The sequence below is a fragment of the Lasiodiplodia theobromae genome (genome assembly GCF_012971845.1).
Source record: "Lasiodiplodia theobromae strain AM2As chromosome Unknown scaffold_30, whole genome shotgun sequence".
Lineage (NCBI taxonomy): Eukaryota > Fungi > Ascomycota > Dothideomycetes > Botryosphaeriales > Botryosphaeriaceae > Lasiodiplodia > Lasiodiplodia theobromae.
Window position 1 is genome coordinate 132,454 of NW_023336506.1, and position 21,887 is coordinate 154,340.

General features: G+C 57.1%; 10 protein-coding genes across 10 annotated transcripts; 6 read left to right on the forward strand and 4 right to left on the reverse strand.

Moving 5' to 3' along the window:
- Positions 1 to 1,017: 1,017 nt before the first annotated feature.
- On the forward strand, positions 1,018 to 2,544 carry LTHEOB_9084 (uncharacterized protein; the record flags this gene model as incomplete). Its single annotated transcript, XM_035518633.1, has 1 exon — positions 1,018 to 2,544. One exon carries the CDS (start codon positions 1,018 to 1,020, stop codon positions 2,542 to 2,544), a length of 1,527 nt encoding a protein of 508 aa, XP_035369114.1.
- Positions 2,545 to 3,104: 560 nt separating this feature from the next.
- On the forward strand, positions 3,105 to 4,424 carry LTHEOB_9085 (Mitochondrial precursor protein; the record flags this gene model as incomplete). Its single annotated transcript, XM_035518634.1, has 3 exons — positions 3,105 to 3,233; positions 3,293 to 3,419; positions 3,469 to 4,424. 3 exons carry the CDS (start codon positions 3,105 to 3,107, stop codon positions 4,422 to 4,424), a joined length of 1,212 nt encoding a protein of 403 aa, XP_035369115.1.
- Positions 4,425 to 4,920: 496 nt separating this feature from the next.
- On the reverse strand, positions 4,921 to 5,668 carry LTHEOB_9086 (Snf7 family protein; the record flags this gene model as incomplete). Its single annotated transcript, XM_035518635.1, has 2 exons — positions 4,921 to 5,562; positions 5,621 to 5,668. The coding sequence occupies 2 exons, from the start codon at positions 5,666 to 5,668 to the stop codon at positions 4,921 to 4,923; spliced, it is 690 nt and encodes a 229-aa protein (XP_035369116.1).
- A 499-nt stretch (positions 5,669 to 6,167) lies between these two features.
- Positions 6,168 to 7,010, forward strand: LTHEOB_9087 (HSP90 associated co-chaperone; the record flags this gene model as incomplete). The annotated part of the gene is made up of 3 exons (XM_035518636.1): positions 6,168 to 6,192; positions 6,347 to 6,675; positions 6,744 to 7,010. The coding sequence occupies 3 exons, from the start codon at positions 6,168 to 6,170 to the stop codon at positions 7,008 to 7,010; spliced, it is 621 nt and encodes a 206-aa protein (XP_035369117.1).
- Positions 7,011 to 8,012: 1,002 nt separating this feature from the next.
- LTHEOB_9088 (Nmda receptor-regulated protein) lies at positions 8,013 to 10,679 on the reverse strand (the record flags this gene model as incomplete). Its single annotated transcript, XM_035518637.1, has 5 exons — positions 8,013 to 8,377; positions 8,435 to 8,533; positions 8,596 to 9,666; positions 9,716 to 10,546; positions 10,598 to 10,679. 5 exons carry the CDS (start codon positions 10,677 to 10,679, stop codon positions 8,013 to 8,015), a joined length of 2,448 nt encoding a protein of 815 aa, XP_035369118.1.
- Positions 10,680 to 11,744: 1,065 nt separating this feature from the next.
- LTHEOB_9089 (Casein kinase ii beta 2 subunit) lies at positions 11,745 to 13,168 on the reverse strand (the record flags this gene model as incomplete). The annotated part of the gene is made up of 2 exons (XM_035518638.1): positions 11,745 to 13,050; positions 13,110 to 13,168. The coding sequence occupies 2 exons, from the start codon at positions 13,166 to 13,168 to the stop codon at positions 11,745 to 11,747; spliced, it is 1,365 nt and encodes a 454-aa protein (XP_035369119.1).
- Positions 13,169 to 13,539: 371 nt separating this feature from the next.
- On the forward strand, positions 13,540 to 14,841 carry LTHEOB_9090 (putative cobyrinic acid-diamide synthase; the record flags this gene model as incomplete). The annotated part of the gene is made up of 5 exons (XM_035518640.1): positions 13,540 to 13,954; positions 14,001 to 14,155; positions 14,210 to 14,441; positions 14,493 to 14,615; positions 14,669 to 14,841. 5 exons carry the CDS (start codon positions 13,540 to 13,542, stop codon positions 14,839 to 14,841), a joined length of 1,098 nt encoding a protein of 365 aa, XP_035369120.1.
- Positions 14,842 to 16,040: 1,199 nt separating this feature from the next.
- Positions 16,041 to 17,624, forward strand: LTHEOB_9091 (Ring finger domain protein; the record flags this gene model as incomplete). The annotated part of the gene is made up of 8 exons (XM_035518641.1): positions 16,041 to 16,112; positions 16,165 to 16,375; positions 16,426 to 16,484; positions 16,539 to 16,648; positions 16,700 to 16,793; positions 16,846 to 16,882; positions 16,934 to 17,101; positions 17,167 to 17,624. 8 exons carry the CDS (start codon positions 16,041 to 16,043, stop codon positions 17,622 to 17,624), a joined length of 1,209 nt encoding a protein of 402 aa, XP_035369121.1.
- Positions 17,625 to 19,069: 1,445 nt separating this feature from the next.
- On the forward strand, positions 19,070 to 19,417 carry LTHEOB_9092 (uncharacterized protein; the record flags this gene model as incomplete). Its single annotated transcript, XM_035518642.1, has 2 exons — positions 19,070 to 19,105; positions 19,163 to 19,417. The coding sequence occupies 2 exons, from the start codon at positions 19,070 to 19,072 to the stop codon at positions 19,415 to 19,417; spliced, it is 291 nt and encodes a 96-aa protein (XP_035369122.1).
- A 598-nt stretch (positions 19,418 to 20,015) lies between these two features.
- On the reverse strand, positions 20,016 to 21,339 carry LTHEOB_9093 (Arrestin domain-containing protein; the record flags this gene model as incomplete). The annotated part of the gene is made up of 3 exons (XM_035518643.1): positions 20,016 to 20,258; positions 20,310 to 21,194; positions 21,262 to 21,339. The coding sequence occupies 3 exons, from the start codon at positions 21,337 to 21,339 to the stop codon at positions 20,016 to 20,018; spliced, it is 1,206 nt and encodes a 401-aa protein (XP_035369123.1).
- Between the last annotated feature and the right edge of the window lie 548 nt (positions 21,340 to 21,887).

A 21,887-nucleotide genomic window follows, 5' to 3' on the forward strand; every position in this document is an offset into this window, starting at 1 on the left:
TGGGCAAGCTTCCGGGCGGGAACGCGTGCGGAATGTTAGCGGGCAAGGCGACAGGAAGAGTGTTTTCGGCGGGATAGGAAACAGATGCTTTCCAAGAGACGTTGGCAGAAGTCGCGGGAGACTAGCGGGGGTGATGACGCTGACCTGCCGATCGCGCCAACGCGAAGTCACGCGTCTGGACCCTACCCAAGCCTTTTCACGTGGAGTCTCAGAGCGCTGGCCCTTTCCGTCCTCCACTTCCCGCTTTTGACCAGCGGCCCCCGCCCTGCCTCTTGCTGACCCCTGATGCTGACACAGCTGGCCAATTGAGCTTGTCCCTCTCCTACGCTCCGAGGAACAGGTTACAGCTAGGTAGACGCCTTGAATGTGCACCACAAACAGGACTGCTGAAGGATTCGTCTGCTTCATCCGGGGACGCCGATCAATCATTCTGTTGGTCGACTTTCCACATAGGGCTCCAGAAGCTGAGGACGAGCCAGCTTATCATTGTGCATGTTCAGCCTCGTGCGTCAGCCCGCACTCAGCTCATAAGCCGATCCTTCGCCCCAATCATTCAACCAAGGCCGGATCGATGGGGGCCTTGAATGCAGCTACCCTTGCACCCTCCCGCTTTTAAGTCATCTACCCTGCTGCAATTGATCATGTTGGTTGTTTTCCCCAGCCTTCATTCTTTGCCCATGACCATTTCACTCGCTCTCGCATGGGACAACGGTTGTCTTTCTACATGCGCTTCGCCTTCTAAGTTCCGGTTAATACGCAGACATGGTCAGGCACAATTCGCAGGAATCGTTTCTTCTCCAGGAGCCAATAGGATCGCCGAGGAACTTTGGCCCGGTAGATCCGCACCGAAAAGGCCTCCGGCAATTTCTTGCTAGCAACCCAGAAGTCATTGTCACAACGGTCGCTGGTCTCTTGAGTATTCTGGCTATCTTTGGCTTTACCCTCTGGCTGAGCCGACAGATCTTCGAGTGTCCGCCTTGGGCGCAAGATTGCCATGTCCAGCCCTCGGTCGCCAGGATGGTGGACGACCTTGGATTAGTCCAGGGCATCATCGCCGCAGTATATGCTGTTGCCTTGGCCGGACCAGTTTATACAGCATGTGCCCTCGGGGAAGCTGCCGTGTGGCCTATCCTGAATAAGCAGGCGAAGACTTTGAAAGAGCTGGACTCGTTCTTATCTGCCGCTCGTGGATCCATTGCCTCGTTGCCCCCAGCGTACATGGCCACCCGCTCGATCGAAGCCCTTGTGGTTATTTTGTGCATCACCATCGCAACCATCACCCCGCTGGTCGGCTCGCCCATTGTCGGGTATGCCTACACTCGACTGGACGTGGCAAGCGAGTATACCAGCACCTACATGACCGGAGGGGCCATGAGGAGCAGGTTCATCCAGAGGAACCCTCCCATCCGTCTTCCTGCTGCTGCCGCACAAGCCTTCAACCTCTATACGTCGTGGTCCAGCAACCTGTCCTCCGAGGCGATGCCCAACTTCCGAGATTACATCGTCAACCGCAATCGGCTGGCCGATCGAGGTGAGGTATCGGTCCGTGCCGTGAAGGTCGAGAAGCGCATAAGCTGCACCGGGCACGCGGTCAAGTTGAAGGACCATGACGACGTTTCTGTTACCACGGACACCAATATGGGGAACAAGAGCAGCAGCACGGCGCGCATCAGAGTTCAGCCGGTACTCAGCGTATGGGTTGACCAAATCCGATATATGAGCGAGACAAGAACAATATCAACCCTTATATTCGCAGCCCTGAATGGCACCATCGAGAGCGGCGAGTTTTCCGAGGCAACGAGGGGAATGAAGGTGGAGAACTACACGGGAGTGTCGGCTGTGGCTTGCGACGTGGATGTCAATTTGGTCGATTCTTCATTCGAGACTGGCAGCGGGACGTCACAATTTACGACTGTCTCCGATCTGGGTATGCTGGAGGGGCCATCCCATCCGGATTCGCCGTACGGGCCTCTTGGAGACGTGGCTGCGTGGTTCGGAGTTGCACCATCGATCATGGGCCTCAGCGTCCACGGAACACAACCGACATTTGTGGACAGAAAGCCACTACCAAAAGCTTATGCTTCTTGGACTGCACCGAAGGCCTTCCACTGGGAGCTCGAGTCGATTTACAGATTCATTAACGTTAGCTCAGGGGCCCTAGGTACATCGATTCGCTCCGTTGGAGGAAGCGACGAACTCAACGGTGAACCCTTGAACGCTACATTGGTATCTCGGAAAGCCATGAAAAGACTGGATCCGGCGCGGGTGTATTACTTACTCATACCGCCTTTTGTACTCCTGGCCATCATTAGCACTCTTGCTTCCTGGAGTCACTGGATCCATGAGCGCGCAAACATCCCGATCATGCGCTTAGCTCACGTCTCCGAGGTGATCAAGAGTGCGCAGACTGCAGACATTCTGGAGCCGGCCAGTGAGGACTCGAGAGTACCGAATCAACAATCCAGCCTAAGAACCATCAAGGTAAGATATGGAATTGCATCTGGCGGAACCGTTGGGTTCGCCAAGAATATATCAAATTTTTGAGCGTGCATTGTCGGCGTTGATTGCGAGCTTCACACTTGGTTTTTGTGTAGTGTACGAGGTCGGTCCGCTCCCACAGGGAGAAATTTAGCAATCATACGCCATATCCAGGAGGAGCTTGGGTAGGATGAAGCCAATCAAGAAGCTCGAATGCCGAGTGATGTGTGAGCGAATTTAGTCCAGCGGGTTTTATGGGATCCTAATGGGCAGGTCACAGCGAATTCCGCCCAAATGGGGCTAGTGTAACATGACGTAATAAAATACCCGACCGCCTGCACTTGCCCAAGTAGGCAAGAGGGGAGCATGGCCGAAAGCCATCCCGCTTCACTGGACGGTTGTCTGCATCACTTTCCCCGCAGTCTGCGACTGCACAGCTCACGGGCGGTGTGCCGACGGCGTCTGCGGCGTCTACGGCGCCGGGCTGACGTTCGATTCGGCCGACGGGGGACTGATAACAGTTACATAATCCCGCTATGTCCCCGGCTCGACTCCGCATCTTGCTGCAGCCTTTATATCTGCATGATCCAGCGCCTTTACTTCCTCATTCTTCAATCTCTGTAGCCATGCACGTCTCGCTGCTGGCGCTTAGCTGCGCCGCTTCTCTGCCGCTGACGGCCCTCGCCCACGCGGGCCACCACGATAACGCAGAGCCTGTTGATATTGAGGTTCTGGAGCAGAAATGGGGCACCGATGTAAACGCACTCCATCCGATTTTGCTTGAATGGGCGTGGTTTGCTAATCATTCGAGCAGTGGGGCTTCTCAGGCATTTCAACCTTTGCCCACCTTCCGCACGTGAAGTGCCTGACGGATCCGGAGGTGGACTTTGATATTGCCATCATTGGTGCTCCTTTTGATACCGCAGTTAGCTACAGGCCCGGTAAGTGCACACCGAAAGGGATGATGTTCGTACATCTAACACGGCGCAGGCGCCCGTTTCGGGCCACGAGCCATCCGGGCAGGCTCCGCGCGGCAGACGTCGTTCCGCGGCTTCAACCCGCGGGCGGGCATGAACCCGTACACTTCGTGGGCCAAGGTCATCGACTGCGGCGACATCCCGATCACGCCGTTCGACAACGCGCTGGCGCTGCGACAGATGAGCGAGGCCTTCGTCGAGCTGGGCAAGCGCTCGCCCTCGCCGGGCTCGGCAGGCTCGTCGTCGGCGTACCGGGCCAAGTCGAAGCTGCTGACGCTGGGCGGCGACCACAGCATTGCGCTGCCGGCGCTGCGGGCGCTGCGCGCCATCCACGGCCGCCCCATCGCCGTCGTGCACTTTGACGCCCACCTCGACACCTGGCATCCGGCCAAGTACCCCTCGGCCTGGATCGACCCCACCGATGCCTCCACCCAGTCCTTCTTCAACCACGGCTCCATGTTCTGGTTCGCCTCGACCGAGGGCCTCGTCGCCAACGGGTCGAGCGTGCACGCCGGCCTGCGCACCCGCCTGTCCGGCGACGACGACGCCGACTGGGTCGACGACTCGGCCCAGGGCTGGCACCGCATTGCGGCCGACGACATCGACGACATTGGTACCAAGGGCGTCATCGACAACATCTTGAAGAACGTCGGCACCGAGACCCCCGTCTACCTATCCATCGACATCGACGTCATTGATCCCGGCATGGCCCCGGCCACCGGCACCCCCGAGCCCGGCGGCTGGACCACCCGCGAGCTGATCCGCATCCTGCGTGGCATCGAGTCCCTGAACGTTGTTGGTGCCGACATTGTCGAGGTTAGCCCGGCTTACGACGGACCAGCCGAGAACACTGCCCTCGCCGCTGCCCAGGTTGGATATGAGATCCTCACCAGCATGGTGAAAAGGGGTCTGTTGGACCAGGGCAAGGTTGACCAAGGTGAGAAGGGTGACAAGAAGGACGAGTTGTGAAGGCGCTGATGCTGTCAAGGCAGATCGCCGGGCAAGGGGCGGCGGCAATAAAGGTTGAAAAACGGCGTGTATGCCACAGGGCACTAAGAGGTTGCGAGGGGTGTATTTCTGTTGTAACGAACACGGGACGATGTCATGACAAAATATTCGAAAACATTCGGAGTTGCCATAATAGCGGCAGAAAAGCTATATGAACTTTCTTGAGCCTCGCGACTGGAGCAAATTTGTGACCAGCCAATTGGCTTTCTCCCTGTCTGAGTGAATATGAACATGTCGGACAAACAGGACAACTTGGGAATTTCGTCTATTGAAAGGAGTCACGCATGCTTTCGGTAAATCAAAAAGGTCGAGCTCGAGAAAACACCGGGCAATAAGTAGAGATATGCCCTCAAAATCCGCCGGAACCCCAACGCCAATCCTCCGGTAGGCCGTAGCGGGATGTATGCATCATCTGGAGGTGATAATCGGAAGGGAAAACGTAGGTGAGCTGCTGCTTTTAGCTCTTGAGGGCCTCGAGTCTGCCCCGCATAGCGCTGAGCATCTCCTCCGGATCTTCCTCCTCCTCGTCTGCAGCGACGGGCTGGCTGGGCAGTTGGAGGTCCTGCTGGGGCTCCTGGGCCTGGGATATCTTGTCCTTGAGGACCTCGCTGAGCACCTTGTCAACCTCCGACTCGGCCTCGTCGTCCTCGCCCTCCAGCAGCTCCGTGTCAGGCATCGAGTCGCCGACCATCTCCTCGATGATGCCGGCCTTGACGAGCTCCTGGCTGAGCTCGCGCATGGTGCCGGTCAGCTCGGGCAGGCGCACAAGGGTGTTGACGTCCTTCATGATGCCGGTCGAGGCGCGGATGCTGCCCTCGATCTTGCGCACCGAGAAGGCCTCGTTGACCTGCATCTGCACGCTCTGCAGCTGGGCCTTGCTCGTGTGCAGGCGCGAGCTCTGCTTGCGCACGCGGATCAGCTCCTTCGCGAAGACGCGCGTGTCCTGGGCGGCCTGCTTGGCCATGGCCGGGTTGCGCTGGGCGCGCTTCGAGGCCTGGACGATGTAGCTCTTGGTCTTCTGCTCAGCCTGCTTCAGCTGCATGATGTCGCGGTCGAGCTTGCGCACGTTCTGGCGGACGAGGGCGTTGCATTTCCGTTTCTTTGCTTGATGTTAGATAGAGTGCGGCTGCGCAGGTGCTCAGGCGGGCATGACCGACTTGCTCTTCGGGCGTGGGCTTCCACAGGAGCGACTTGATGGTCTCCATGGCGCAGCGGGCGTGGAGAGGGAGGTGGGCGTAAGGTTGGTTGCCTGGGATGTCGGGGCGGCGTCACCGCGCGGGCGGTGGGCGGTGGTGGGACGGGAGGCTCTGGCTGCGGCCCAAGCGCGGAGGGTCTTGGTGACGTTTGCGCTGGGCAAGCTCGCAGCGGGGCAGCAGCCTTGTTGCTCTGAGGACCAGCAGCGGGCGGCGGCAGGCCAGATTGCTCCAGCAGTGGCCAGCCGCAGGGAGCCCCGCTGTCCTGTCCATGCGCGTCGGCCCGCACGCAGCTGGCAGTGCTGTTCCTGGCCTCGATTTCTACTGCCTTCTACAGCAATCCTCAGCCTTGTGCGCTAGCGAGCCAGGCCTCTACAACTTCCACTGGCAGCTTCCTGTCTGCTCCAGCACCATTGCAGACTCCAACCCACCCACCCCATCACCACATCCATTTCCGCCCTCTCGCCACCGGGCTTCCTCAACACAACAGCCTCTCCATCTCCACACAGCCATGTCGCAGTCTCTGACTCCCGAAGGTACCGACTCCCCGCCAGCCCCGTCGCATTCCGAGCCCGCGCAGCTGTGCTGGCATTGCGCCACGCGCCGCCGCCGAGCCCGGCCGTGATGGGCCATTGCCCGCCCGCTTTTGCCTGCATCTCCGCATGACCCATGCTGACGCGCCCGCCGCAGTCCTCTGGGCCCAGCGCTCGTCGGCAACCGACCCTGAGCGCAACCACGTCTTCCTGACCATCTCGGCTCCCGATGTGCCCAAGGAGAAGATGACGCTGGACGTACAACCCACCAAGGTCGCCTTCACCGGCCACTCGGAGTTGAAGAACGTCGACTACAAGGTCGAGCTCGAGCTGTTCGCCGAGATCGTTCCCAATGAGAGCAAGATCAACCACACCGGCAAGAACATCGAGATGGTCCTGCGCAAGAAGGAGCTCAAGGAGGAGTTCTGGCCCCGCCTGCTCAAGGAGAGCAAAAAGCTGCATTTCCTGAAGACCGACTTCGACAAGGTATGCGGCATATCTCTGCCCATCCAAGCGCCCTCCAGCATTGTGTCCGCTAACCTGTGCATCTTCAGTGGGTCGACGAGGACGAGCAGGACGAGGCTGCTGACGACGACTACCTCGCAAACATGGGCGGCATGCCGGGCATGGGCGGCGGCGACGGTGGCTTCGGCGGCATCGACTTCTCCAAGCTGGGTGGTGGTGCCGGTGGTATGCCCGACTTGGGCGCCCTCGGTGGCGCCGCCGGCGACGCCGAGGAAGGCTCTGACGACGATGACGACATGCCCGAGCTCGAGGGCGAGGACAAGTCCGCTGCCGGTGCCGCCAAGGCAAGTTCGTAGGCTTGCGACCGGGCGGTCTCAAATTCGCGTAAACGTGGGAGGTGATGATCGGTGTGCGTTTGAGCCGGGGGCCGTGGTCGTATCTAGCGATTTTGAATCGAAGCCAAAGAAAAAGAGAGAGCTTGTATTGAATGGAGGCGGCAATGAAAAGGACTTGGAGACGGCTCAACTAGGAGGGGGAGGGGAGCTAATGGAGAGGAGCTGGAAAGTTTCGAGTGTCTTGGGGGAGCGGTGAGGAGCTGAAGAGGGCAATGCAACATCAACTTATGACTGATGACATAATTGTTGCTGTTATGCCGTCTGAAGCACAACGGTCGTGGACGGAAGCCAACCACCTCTGGAGCCTTGGACGGCAACGATCCTCTCGGCCGCCCTCTCGAATTCCCATTTTCTCCTGAAGCCTTCCGTTTCCATTCCATCAGCATTCAATGAAAACCAACGGGTAGATACGGCATATTAAATACTCTCTCGGAACAAATGAAGTTATGACAGGAAAGTCTTTCCATTCTATGCACGCTACTGCTTTTCTGGTACATAGGTACTCACCATCGAACTCCTGAGCTCACAAAATTGCTGTCACTCGGCACGGAAGCAAATACTGACACCCCTGATCACCAAAGTGAACTATACGTCATCTTGTGGTGATCATATATGTATTTTTTTTTTCAAACTCGAAGATACTATCTCTACCAATCTTTTTTTTGTACTGCTCCCGCTTTCCAACAGTAAGACAGAAAGATACCTGCGGTGACAGATAACTAGGAAAATGGGTTATCTACCGTTGTAGTATGCGCAATGGGCCCCAACGTCAAGGCCCTCATGAATAGTCTTGCCGCATTCCCACACACAGGTGTACTGTCACAGCCATCACCTCACCGTCCCGCCGTCCATCCACTTTCAGCACGTTCCTGCAGTTCGTAAGTACTGCCGAGCCAACAAGTCATTCATCCACAATGTTTGCAGTGAAGAACAGAGACTCCTCCAATGCATGTAGAAGAAAGTTTAGAAGACCGCTTCGGGCCACTTTTTGCTGGCCTGCTCCTCAAATCTCGTCAGAACGTCCTCCTCACTGCCCCATTCCCGAAGCGAGTCACGCATGGCGCGAGCGTCTTCCAAAGTGAAAGTGACACTGTCCTTGGACAGCAGGCGCAAGGCTTCGATCTCATTTGCGATACCGCTCTTCTTGGGGTCTAGCGCAAAGCGTGCTTTGAAGCCTGCCAACATATGCGCTGCGCTGTCGGCATGCTTCTTGAGATAGGCTGCGTTGAAGGCTGCGGGAGACGTGCCACTGGGAATAATGGTGAAGCTGCTGTCAATCACAGCTTTGACTGGAGCTTCAAGCTTTTCACCCTCTGGAAGGGTGTTCACTGAGAAGAGTTAGTGACCATAGGGTAAAGATATTGGAGTATTATAGTCAGACTTACAAGTATGCTTGAAGCGCACAGTCTGGTGGTGCAGCGTCGGATTCTCGGGGTCGATTTCATGTGCGGAGCGGAGACACTTGAGCGCGAGGAGCCATTTCTCTGTGATCACAATGAGTCAGCTATCGAGCATTGAACATTGGGCTCGGAGATCCTGTACTCACTTCTGCGGAAGAAGACCTCAAAGCCGACGTTCTGGGCCTCAAGAGATTTGGGACTACTCTGAAGCAAGGGGCTGACGTATTTCATAGCATCTTCCAACGGGGTGGCCGTCTCCCGGAGCTTCACACCCTGAGGATCGGTGTCCTCCTTCTTAGGCACGCCGTCAGCATCGACCGCGGGCTTGGCGGCCGGTTTCTTTTCTTCTTCCTTTTTCGGTTTCTTGCTCTTCTTTGCAGTCGTGCCATTCCCAAGCGCTTGAGGCTTTTTGAGCTCCGGCTTGTCGTGTAGGAGAGTGTAGATCTTAGTGGCAGAGACGGCAGCTCGGGTGTAGAAGGGGTGCGCGCGAAGACCATCCTCCCACCTGACCATATCCACGTATGCCCGAATTTGACCTTTGCGCAGAGAGAAAGTATGGAAATCGAACTGATCTTCTTCCCAAACGCCGAAAATATCGTGAATAGCTTGGAAACGCTTGAGCGCCAGACCGAGCTCGCCCTGCCTGAAGTAGGCCTCGCCATCCTCGATGAGATACCACATGCATTGCATGTCGTGCAAGTCACCCAATGGGCCCCCCACGGCCTCGTTGCGGGTAAACAAACTCATGGTACCAATCGCCTTCTCGTTCTCGTTGTTGCGCAACTGATACTTTGCGCACTTGGTGTTGATGTATCGGTCCTTCTCGTCCAGTTCTCTGGCTTCGTTCATAATCTCGGCAGCCTTCTGAGTGTTGCCGTAGTGCTTCCATACGCGAGCCTTGGTCATGGTGTAGTCGACAAACTTGGGATCCAGCTCGATTGCACGGTCGATGTAGTCTAAGGCCTTGGCCAGGTCGCGACTAAGGTGGTAGTTGTAATGCTGGGCAAGGAAGTAGAAAACAGCGGGGGTGAAACGGTCAGTCGATTCGCCGTTGGCCTCCTTGTTCTCTTCCGACTCGTAGCCAAGCACGAGGTCTTGTATAGTAGCCTTCTTTGCAGGATCCTGGTACAACGCCTTGACATTGTTGAATGTCGACGGCACGCCCTTACCAAGCATTCGTCTCAGATAGCCGTCGGCAGCGGCGCGGAACTTGTCGCCTGGCGAACGTTAGCCAAACTGCGTAGCCGGTGGATGGCAAAAACAAACCTTCCAGGAAATCCAGCGGTATTCTGTGAGGAGCATCATATCTCGGGTTCTTGTCTGCGTAGGATTTGTACAGCTCAAGAAGCTTGTCGACGTGCTCGGCATTGGAGCGATCGAGGCCAAGGGACTTCTCGAGACCGTCGTAATAGGCACGGTACTCGGCGTTGCGCTCAAGAAGCTCGCGATACGCCTTCTCGGCCTCGGGCTTGCGGTCCAGCTGCAAAAGGTACTGGGCACGGAGCTCCATGACGGCAGTTCTATCAGCATTGGTCTTGTATATGGAGTCGAGGTGCTTCAGGGCGGCCTCGAAGTCCCCCTTCTCGGCAATGACGGTGTTTTTGTACAGAGTAGCCTCGGAGTGCTCAATGTCGGAGCGCGGAGGTGGGGTCTTGAGAGTCTGCTCGTAGCGCTCGAGGATGTCAATGGCTTCGGAGAGCTGGCCAGCGAGATGAAAGGCAACGGCCAGGGCGGTCCAGTTCTGGCGTAATTGGGGGCGGGCCTTGAGCATGGTGCGGCGGCTCTCGATGTATCCGTGATAGTCGCGGACTTGGATTTGCAGCGTGGCCAAGTCCCGCTGGATCTGCAGCGACTCGGGCTCAAGGCGCAGAGCAAATTTGTAGGCCTTGATGGCCTCGTCGTAGTTTTTGGCGGAGCGGTACAGAATGCCGTAGACGTGCCAGCAGATGTGGGATTTGACGTCGTTCTTGAGGGCGACCTTGGCCAGGGCAAAGGCCTCGTCGGTCTGGCCCTGCGAATTGAGGATCAGGGCCTTCATGGCCTGGGTGTCGCCATGGTTGGGCGTCTTCTTCAGGATCTGCTCGGCAGCCTTGATACCTGGGCGCAAGTCAGCTCAGCGGCGGGGCAGGCTGGCGGCGGTGGGCGCACCCTTCTTGTACTGCTTGGTCTCATAGTTCTTGACCAGCTGGCGGAACAGCGAGTTCTCCTTGGAGCTCAACGGCTGCGGCATGGCGGCGGCTGGGGCTGGGGGCGGAGCTCAGAGCGGCAGCGGAGTCGACGTCGGAGCAGCTGTGAACGGTCGCGTGGGCGGGGCGGAGGAGAGGGGCGGAGGAAGTGGGCGGGTGGTGGAGTGCACTCAGACAATCATCTGCACCGGCGCCCGTTGGTCGCTAAGGATTGGCCTGGATGGCAGCTGGGGCGGAGGCTCTGGCCAGGTGGATGCTGCAGCTTCGAGTGCGCGATGGGAGAGAGTTCGTTTCGCCCGCAAGCGCCCGCAGTTCTTCCGCCTCGCACGTCACTGCGACTCCCAGCTACCCGCAATTTCGCTTCGTAAAATGCTACCACTCCCTGACTATCGCGAAACCCGCCCGACGTAAATGCCACCGTTCTAGCTTGCGGAACCGCGCTTACAAAGACCAGCGCCCGTCCTTGCTGCGGCGCTCTGAGCCCTCATTTCTGCAATTGGAAAAAGGTGGCGCGCTTGCCTCCTGAAGCTGCAATGAAATTATGCGAGCGCTATAAGAGCACGGCGAAGCAACTTTCCCGCTCTGTCGACCCTGCATATGATGGCGGCCCGCGGAGCCCCGCAACACGCCCTAGAGAAATCAAACGTCTGTCCTCGAATCGAGGGGCAGATGATGTAGAAAGGAGACTTTTATATATACACAGTTTAGCAACTAGCCCAGATGACAAGAGCTTAGGCGCCGAGGAGCCTGTCAGCTGACCTTAGAAAAGGGGGACCAGGAGGCCCTGCTTTCCTCTGCTTTGGGGGGAACGACCGTAGTGTCTCGGGCGGTCTTTCGGTCGTCATGCAAAACATACCCGGTGCGTATGCGGACACCGTTAGACATGGGACTCGAAGTATGACAGAAGTATCAGATGCTGTGCATCAGTGGAGTCACTTTATCAAGCCAGCATTTAAGCTTTAAATTGTATGGATTTCATTCAGACTCAAGAGGATACAAAAGAAATGCGCTAGCCTGTAGCGGTGGCAGTGGTACGCCAAGAACACCTCCAAATCCTATCCGTTGCGTGAGTATCAATCTAAACCAAGAGAGGTTGCCAATTAAAGAAATCAATGGAAGCGAGGGGCGTTATCACACTGCTCAATGAAGCGGTATATGCCCTCGAGTCCTTGATACTCCAACGGCGAATATGCGTCGGAAATGGCGCTGTCACGAGCGTGACTAGTGTGCAGACTTTCAAACCCTGAAGCGGAAGACGTCGAGAGCCACGGGTTCTCTTCGTAGACATCCTCGTAATCATTCCCGGTCTCCGACCGAACTGAACACTCTGGCGAGCTCATGGCGTCATCTTCAACAGTGAGCATATTGCGCCAGTCGATCGAGGCCTGGTACATGGGACGTTCGTGTGCGGGCTTCTTTGCAAGGAAAGACGCCTCGGAGGGGGTTTTGCTTGGCGCAAAGGGAAACAAGAGCGCAATCTCGGTGCCAACGAACCCATCGAAGTCTTCGTCTTGACGAATGAAGCCGCGTTGCACGCCCAGCTCATCGCACAGCCTTTCGACAGTGTCTGCATCGACGCCGGGGAAATGAACGCACAACATCGAGTCGTGGTACGTGATGGGCAAATCCCCGAGAGCTGACAAGCGCTTCAAGTCGTTCAGCACGGCAGCGAGCTCCTTCAAGGCTCTAGAGAAGTCCACGGACAGGACGTCGAGGAGACCGTCGCTGTTGAGGGTCATCTTCTCGGCGCTACCAGAGAAGCCGGTCACAGCAGAGAGGGGGGTGAGAGCGGTGATGGTGGGGTTGATGGAAAATTCAATCGTCGAGCCTGGCGTGGCCTTGGGGACCTTGATCATCTTGCGGCCGACCTCCTCCTGAAGGGCACTGACGGCCTTCCATTGTTTCTCGCCCGTCCTTGGGTTGACGCCATCGAACTGAGCCTTTTGGCCACCGACCAGGAAGGCGCGAACAGCCTGCGAGACATTTTGCACGACCTGAGCCGGAGCGGCTGGGGTGTGCGAGAAGTATCGTGCTCCGCCGACACGGCCGCCGCCGAGGGAATATCCACCCGCGGTCCGACCAAGGGTGCCTCCGGTAAGGTTTGGCCGGAGCGTAGACGCGAAGGGCGCACGGCCAGTGGACTGGCCGATAGCAGCACGCACGCGGGAGGCGGGGAAGCTTGCGCGATCATACTTGACGGATTGGCGGGCCTCGGTGGTGAAGCGACGGACGGTGGCGTTGATGAAGCTGTGGGTGGAGTACCAGCGGCCCTTGCTCTGCTTGAGAGCGGCGAGGCGGTGCAGCGGATGGCGCGGCGCGTTGCGGGCATACGCCGGTGCAAGCTGGGCTTCAGCCGGGCGTATGGATGGAGGAAGCTTGTTCTGGATGAGCTGTTGAGTCTTCTTCCAGGCTGCCCTTTTGAGTCAGACGGCGGTTAGCAGGCGGCGACCAGAGATAAGGCGGAGGGAGCTCACTTCAGCAGCTTGGAATTCCGAGCCACCAGCTTATGCAGGTGGCCCACGGATGGCGCCATATTGGAAACGGGAGTCAAGCCTCAAGAGGCTGCGTGGAGTGACGAGTGGTGAGACGTCTGGAGGTGGCGGAGGCAATGACATTAAGTACTCACGCGGCCGTGGGAGCTGTGGCGGTGCACATCTGATTAGTCTGCGTTTACTAGCAGCGTATTGTAAGCACCACTACCCTTTGCGGAGAAAGCGAAAAACAAATCATTTTTTGATTGGTTGATGGTGAGCGGTGCCTTGTAATGGTGGCGATCGTTACATCCGAAGGCGCTGGAGCACAGGCAGGGTCTGACTAGCGGTGCCGGCGCCCCACACGCTGGTCGGACCAGGGCTGCCGAGCTGCGGCGGCTTCCCGCGTTTTCACCCACCACCGACCCTCACCATGTCCGACGACGAGGCCGATCCCGAGCTCGTCGCCCTCTTGCGCGCCCATCTCGGACTCGGCCCCGCCGACCCCAATGCGCCCGCCGAGACAAAGGTCTTGGACAATGCCTCTTTTATCTACAACAACAGCATTGATGTCGCCCTCGACATGAAGGGCTGCCAGGCAGCGGCCGAGTCCATTTGGAAGCAGATGCAGGAGCGCGAGTATAGCACCAGCACCTGGTCCGAGCACGAGCTGCACCCTAAAGCCAAGGATGAAGCCACCGTGAATTTCATCTTCACAATGGATCTTCTCAATTTTTCTTTCTGGTCCGAGAAGGGTCCCGACGACCGCTTCTCCATTGTCTACAAGGGAAGGAAGTGGACCGGCTACTGGAGTCTAGTTGCAGCCCTGCAGAGGGCGCTCGATGGTGGTATGGCCACCTGCTCCATTGCCTGTGCTTGCCTGACGATGTTCAGACATCCCCATCACCGACCCGGCATTCTGGGCCGATGAAGAGGCCTGCACCGAAGACGTGCTTCGTACTGTCTTTAGCTCTGCGACCGACGAAGAAATCCCCCTTTTCAACGAACGGTTGGAGTGCTTGCGGGAAGCAGGTAAGGTCCTCGAAGAGGTTTGTTTCTCACGCTTCGCATTCTCCGCCGCATGCTCACGCCGTCAACTACAGCACTTTGACGGAAGCGTCGCCACTTTGGTATCCGATGCCCGGAACTCGGCGGCCAAGCTTGTCAACTTGCTGGCCGATCATTTTGCTTGTTTCCGAGACGAGGCAAAGTTTGAGGGCAAGACGGTTCGTCTCCTGAAGCGCGCCCAAATTTTCGTGGCCGACTTATGGGCTGCCTTTGGCGGCGAGAGCTACGGCGAATTCCATGACATCGACAAGATCACCATGTTCGCGGGTGTGTATAGTCAAGGTATCCCGGGTGGCCTTTGTGCTAACGCAGCTCCAGACTACCGCGTTCCGCAGATGTTGCATACCCTCGGGTGCATCTCATATAGCCCACCGCTTGAAGTCCGGATCCGCCACCACGAGGAAATTGAGCCAGGTCATAGCTGGGAGATTCAGCTAAGAGGTCAGAGACGACGAACCGGCGCGTGTGTGCGATGTACTAAAAGAGAGGTGTAGGTTGCAGCATCTGGTGCGTGGAGCAGATTCGACAAGAGATGATGCGACGGCACCCGGAAGCCAAGGTCAATGCCATTTTGATCGATTTCTTCCTTTACGACAAGATGAAAGAGCTGGAGAAAGCCGGGCAGGAACAGATCCCCCACCACCGCACGAGAAGCATTTGGTACTAGCCGGCGAAGGGAGGAAAAATCGTTGCGTCGGTGTGATGACTGCACTACGGCGAAGATGATATCTGCAAGCACAAGGTTTGCCCCTTGCCGAGTCTGGACCAATGCCCATGAAGCGGAGGAAGCTCCTCTGCTGCCAATCATGCGAACTAGCAGATAGCGTTCAAACAGCGGCAGCGGCAAACAAGAAGCGAGCGGTGACGCAATTGCATGTTCGAGAAGAAGTTTGAATTTTGGACCGAGGCAACATGCACGGGGACCAGGCGCCCGGTAGAAATGCTGGCGGCCGGGAAAGGAAATTCGTCCGAAGAGAAGGATGGCAAAGTGCAGCATGGCCATGGTGGTGATGCACGTTTGGTGCGCGGGGAAAGGGCCGAAGTCAGGTGGCTCAACGTCACAAACAGCCGACACGCGATTCAGGGAAAGCTTCGCTTGGGGTCGATCCGCAGCACGATAGCTATCGCTGATCTGCCTGCCACGTCGGCCATGCGCGCTGAGCGCCCCCGGCAGAATCTTGCCCGTGGACCCCGTTCTTTGCTGACCATCGAGACGAGACATCCCCGCTTATCCTCGAAAGCATGCTGGCAGACCTGGGTCGGCGGCTCTGCGGCGCTACTTGCAGCTGCAACAATCCTCTTTCAGCAATCCGCAGCGGTGCCGCCTCCGTCAACCACCATGGGCTTGTGCGAGTGTCCTCTCCCTCTCCCGGCCGCTTTCCACAAGACATGGTGCTGGGCGAGGCAGTGTTGAAGCACTCGTCTCACGCCCGTTGGCGGGGATTTGGCCTGCGTGTCTGGCCGTGAATCTGGACTGCGTCAGCCTGGCCTCCGGTCTGTTCTCTCCCGATCCCGCTGTGGATCTTCCGCATGTCTTGGATAAGCAAGAAGCCTGCAACCCTCCCTGTCGCCACCTATGCCCACCCCAGCAGGCTCTTGATTCTGACTTTGCCAAGCTAGACCTACCGGCATGGCGTGGCTCGCGCCGCCCACTAACGGTGTGCTCCATGTCGACGTAGTAGCCCACAGTATAGCCTTCTGATACGCTGGATCGCTGTTTGAAATATGCGTTTACTTTAAGATACTCGCCTTTGCCGCCCGTGCCATGTGCTATGGACTTGTTACTTCTCGATCCGACCCACGCTGGTCTTTTCTTCTGTCTCTCTGGCTCCTCACCGGACCCGCGCCTCCAAATCCGTCGAAGCCATGAGTCTGCATCTCATGCAACGAGATGAGCCAGTGGCCGCCGCCATCCCCATGGGAGGGAGGGTCATCTCAGTGCGGCTGCCTTCGCTCGTCCTCCGCTCCGTCTCGCTGACCCTCTGACCAGATGATCCTCTCTCTCGTCACACTCACTATCCTCGCCATTTGCATTACTCGCCGCATCCAGAATGTTGGGAAGTGGAACCACCTGCCCATCACAGGCTGGCTGATCATCATCATCTACTTTGATTCTTTCCTCTTTGTCTTTGTCACGGCAATGTTCAAGGATATCGGCATAAACGAATCGCAAGGCATCTGCGAAGGTGCAATTCTACTATGTGCGCCAGCATTCTCACCTGCTCCGGGACCGCCATCTGATTAGTTATAGGCCTCGTCTGTTATATGAGCACCAAGGTCTTCATATACACCTTCCTGGTCGAGAAAGCAGTATGGGGTGGCTGCCCTTCACTCTCCCGTGCATAGACTGACGCTTTGCAATAGTACATCGTTCGTGGCAGCCACAAGCCGAGGCTTAGCGACAGGCTTTACATATTCAACGCCTTCGGCCTGATTATTCCTTATGTTGGCATCGTAATCCTGAACTTTGTCTGGTATGTTGGCCGCATGCGCTTTGGGACTTGCTTCTGAAACCAGCTGTGTAGGAGGATCGCATACATCTCCCCGCGAGGAACTTGTATTATTGGCATGCAAAAGAAAGCCATGATGCCACTCATCATCTTTGATGTCGTCATCAATGTTCGTTGGCTTGCACATTTCCCGCAAATCGCCCTGTCGCTGATAGATGCAGGTCTACCTAACTGCCCTCTTCATAATTCCTCTTCGCCGTAAGCCTCGGATGAAATGATTGCGGAGGCATTCACTCACCTGATTTTCAGGACTTTACTCATACCGGCATAACACCAACAAGACCCTCCGTATCATGGCTCTCCGTACATTTATTGGTAGCTGCGCAACCCTCACCTCTAGTGTCGTCAACCTTACCGTCTTGATGATTCTGAAGGGAGAGCCAGGATGGATATGTCTTATGTGCTGCAACGCCGACAGTAAGCGGCATTAATCCGCGCCTTGCACATGCTGTTCCCCTTATGCTAATGCGTCATGCCTGTAGTCTTGTTCTCAGTCCTCGTTCTCCACTGGGTCACAAGCTTCGATAAACCCACCACCGACAGCATCTATGCCCGCGAGCAAAACCGTAACGACGGCTCTGGAAATACTGCCAACAGACCTTCTCAGAATGGGACAACTTCGACGGCGAATGGCCAGCTACCTAATGGCGATCTTGGAAGCAAAGGGAGGAGGGACAGCCTACGGCGGGACTCGCATTGTCCTGTTCAGAACAAGACTGGATGGGACGCGAAGGCTACCATCAAGACACAGTGCTGTGCTGGAAACGATCAACCTCATCCCGGAGATATTGCTATGGATCGTATCGTTGTTAGGACCGAGCGTATCTTGAAGATCGAGAGCGACGACCATAGCGATCAGAGTGACACCACTGCAGGTCCTGATTCTGGGGCATGCAGCCGAGGTTGTAGTAGCACCGATGGCATCGTGGATCGGGTGTGATCAAAAAAGAGTGTAATGTGATGTTTTTTTTTTATAAAAAAGAGTTTACTTTCGTCATTCATCACGGGTGAGTGCATTGGGCGGGGAGTATTTGAGAGTTGGACGAACAAGAGAAAGGTTGGCGCGAGCTAAATCAAATAATTCCAGCGGATCATAATCCCCGCGTTTGCGCTTCATCTTTACCGTCTCCACCTTGACATCCACTTCGGGCTGGCCTGCCTCATGGCAGCCTTGTCAGCATTAAAACTTGTTACAGGGTCTTGCCACTCTCAAGCAACTCGGCTCATGATATCACCTATTATTAGGCCTCAAGCGCCTCTAGGGGGGGAGGGGGGAAACGTGGAAAGTTAAGCAAACGGAGATATTCACGCGTTTCTGACACGTTCAGACTTTTTCTTGAGTATCAGCATATTGCTTGGCTGTTTCGCGTAAGGCCTTTCATCTACTTTCTGAACTATTGTGGTCGCCTAACAACGTCGTGTACGCCGTGTGCGGTTTGCAGAGACGGTATGGTTGTATACAGGCGCCAATGCTGGAGCGTAGACCTGGCGGGTGGTTCTATAGCAAAATCGCCGTAAATTAACAAAGAATTTACGATTATTGTCGCATTGTAGCTTTCTTGTAGTGACGCTCTATGCGGAAATATTGCTCGAGTCAGCTTCGCGTAGATACCGAAATGGGTATAGCACGCCTGGGTTCTCAGTCTTTTGGATTGTAAGTCTAAGAATGCCCAACAATGTACAAAAAGCCCGATGGAATTCGCCATTTTTTTGGAGTTGGTCACAGTTTCCTAAGCTGACAGCATCGTGACGCCGTTATTAGCGCGGGTTGCGCCATCCAATGTAGACGCACGAAGGAGCGCTGTTCAATCTGAATGAGGCTGGAGCCGTCCCAAAGGATGATCTGGGTTGCGCCAAGAATGATCAAGAGGTAAGTCGCATGGGCCGTGGTGCAAGAGAGAATAACGCTTTGGTGGGGAATAGTGAAGGATATGGCGCGGAGAGAGGTCATTAACTCCGCTTGGCCCCCACGAGCTCGAGCAAAATGTTGGGGAAAAGAAGAGGGGGGAAAAAAAAAGGCGCGAGGTGCGCAGGCAGCAAGAAAACGACACTGCCGATGCAAGAATGCTCGTGGCAACTAGCAGCAAGCAGTGGACGCGCAGGCGAGGCGCGACGGCGCGCCGCGGCGGGGCGAAAGCACGTGCGCAGGGCTCGCCGCTTACGGCTTGCTGATTGAACGGTCTCGCCCCAACATGCCGGCCTGGACAACTCTCCTGCGAATCCGGCCCCCCGACGGTTGTCTCAACGCTTGGCTCCCTTCTGCATATTACGACCCACTTTGCGCAGCTCACGGCTTGCGTTGGCGGTTCCATTCACCCAGCAGCCTTTTCTCGCCCCGCCCCAACCACACCGCTCGAATCCTGCGTCTCCTTTCTCCCATCCAAAATGGCCCCCGACGATCATCTTGACCTTCTTTCGTCAGTGAGTAGTCCTGCCGCCCGCATTTTCCTCGCCAGTCTTCTAATGCCCATGGTGAAGCTCCTGACCAGCCTCCGCAACACCAAAGCCACGTTTGGCGAGAGCAGCGCCCAGTATCGCGAGATGAAGGCTTGGGTTGACGACCACATCTCAGCTTCGGCGGCATCTGCCGCTTCTGCGCAGGCAATGCAGGCTCGGCCCGCCGGCAACGCCAACGAACAGGCTGCTGCTGAGCAGGAACGTCTGCCCCAGCAACAGCATGTCTTCAATCTCGCCTTTCGACCGCGCCCCCAGGGTGCGGGCTATGCTCAGTGAACTAAGTGGTTTATTGCATTAAGCGTGCGGGAAGCTGCGTGAGACTAAGGAGAGCCAGCTTTACCCGGTGGATTGCCTTTCCCAAAAAGAGAAGAGAATGAGTAATATAGAGCCATCCAGAACTCGTCAGCTACTCAGCTGTTCAGGGCGCCGGGCACCGGACTCCAGAACCGTCTCTCCTCCAAATAAGCAAGCAGCCGAGAAACAAAAGTACACGAAACTCCACGCAATGCTGGTATCCAGTCCAAAAGAATAAAAAAAAAAGAAATCATCTCCTCCATGGCCCTTGAGAGCGGATCCTGTGGCAGCAGGAATGGAACTATGAGGCCTGCCTTGGCATGTCCCAGACATTCCGCCGCCCTGCGCTCGCGAACCTGCTGCGAACCGGCAACCCGTTGGGGAGAGATGTCCTGAAAACTGCATAAAACGTCTGCTGCCAAACTTCGAGCGCTTCTTGCGCGGGTATTGGGTGATCCGTGCTAGTTCATCGTCGAAAAGTCCTTCCGTCGTCCTCTTGATCGTGTCGTAATTATGGCCGTCGTGTGGGTTCCAGCACCGGCTAGAGAATCTAAAGTTTTCATCCACAATCATCCTTGTCTCAATCGATTAGCGGCTTCCGCTGTCCGCCGACGTATGCCATGCCCAGCGCGGCGAGTCCCTCCGGATCGGTAGCCTTGACAATGTGGGGTGCGGGGAGCATTGGGTTATCCGGCCTGACATGGGCGGCATCTTTTGCTGCCTGCTCAATTGCCTCCATCTCTTGCTTGCATCCGGCATGGTCAAAGGGGCAAACGACGATGGGCTGCCGGAGTAATATGTCCTTGGCCGCCGACATTTGAGCCTGCTACGCATTAGCGAGCAACGTTCGAGATGTCCATGGAGGAGCGCATACCTTAACTGTCAAATAATATTCGATCTTGTATAGTGTCCCGGTCGTTGTAAAGCCGCTCACGCCGTACATGGGGAACTTGGTGTTTCCCCGGGGCATGATGCCCTCGCTATCCCTGTAGTCCTTTGCTGGAAATACCAGGCCTAGGTTGGTGAAATAGCCGGCTTCGGGCATCTTGACGCCCACCGCTTGGGTGGTTTTGGTCAAGCACTTCACTTTGCGGGTGGGCTCATCGCCCTCGTGATTATAGATGATCTCCTCGTCTATGCCGACGGTGATTTTTTGGATGGTGACTTTCTTGGCCTTGGCCATCCAATCGGGATTGGGAGAGAGCTTGATGTAGACGCTTACGGGATCCAGCGGCCCATATGACCAGCGCGGGAGCGAGATGCCGAGAGTGACGAGATGATCCGACACGCGCTCAGCGGACTCGGGCCTGTTGTACATGCCAAACGTGGACAAGGTGTCGTATCGCGCTATGGGGACGGGGAAGGCGTATTTCTTCTGTTCTTGGGCGCCTTGTTGCACCGTGACCACCAGCTCGTAGAACGTTTCGGCGGTGCGACTGGGCAATTGCAGGCTCGCGGGCGGCACCCTTCGCGCAATCTCCTCACCGCCGCGGCCGTAGGGAATGAAAATCACAAAGGGCAGGTCCATGGCCAGGATACTTTCCGCTTCGCGACCCAGCGGCGACCGGTACAGCAGCATCTCCTTGCCCACAATGTCCGTGATCTCCTTTCGCGGGGCGGCGAGGTGCTTCTTGGTGACCGAGTCGGCGGCAGGATGTATGCTCTCGCGGCGCTGCAGAGAGATGGTGACCAGCGAGACGGCGACGGGGGCAGAGACGCCGACCAAGGGCCGTATCTCGACCTTGCCCTCTATTCGCGGCTGGGGCGCGCGGAGACAGTCAGCATGGTCGCAATTGCGAGCAGTCAGAGGAGGCGGGCGGACGCACCAATGTTGCTGATATGCCGGGGTAGCCGACCAGGAAGTTGCTGTTCGGCGGGCCAGAGACGCGCACGAAGGCGGCCATGGCTGCGATTCAGAGGCGAGCTTGGGCGCTGGGCAGCGGTAGGGGCGGCATGGGAGAGCACCGCTGCTCGGCGTGGAGCGCCAGCTCTTGAAGCAAGGCGGGCGGTCGGGCGGTGCCTGAGGGTGCGACAGGTCTGAGTGGGATGCGACGTGGTTAGGGCAGCGGAGCTGGCTCAGGCGGATGCGCGCGAGGCTGGCGTGGGCGGGCAGGCAGCGGTGCGTCGAGCGCCGGCGGTGCGGGCGGGCGGGCGCGCGGTGGCCGGGGCGGACGAGGGGTGCAGAGGACGGGCCTGGCGGGTCGTGATGGAGGAGTGGGCCGGCGTAGTGGTGTAGGCTGTGGCGCTGACGGGACGCAGGCAGCTCTGAGCCAGGCCGCAGGCGGGAGAGGGTGTCACGATGCGATTCGACGGCTGCGGTTGGCGGGTCGGCGAGCGCAGGGACGGGAGGGGGCTCCAAGCGCAGCGGAGCGATCAAACACTTGGCCAGCGCTGCGGCCGCCTGCTGACCGCGCCGCCAGAAACACTTTGCACTCACGTCACTGCGTCAGCA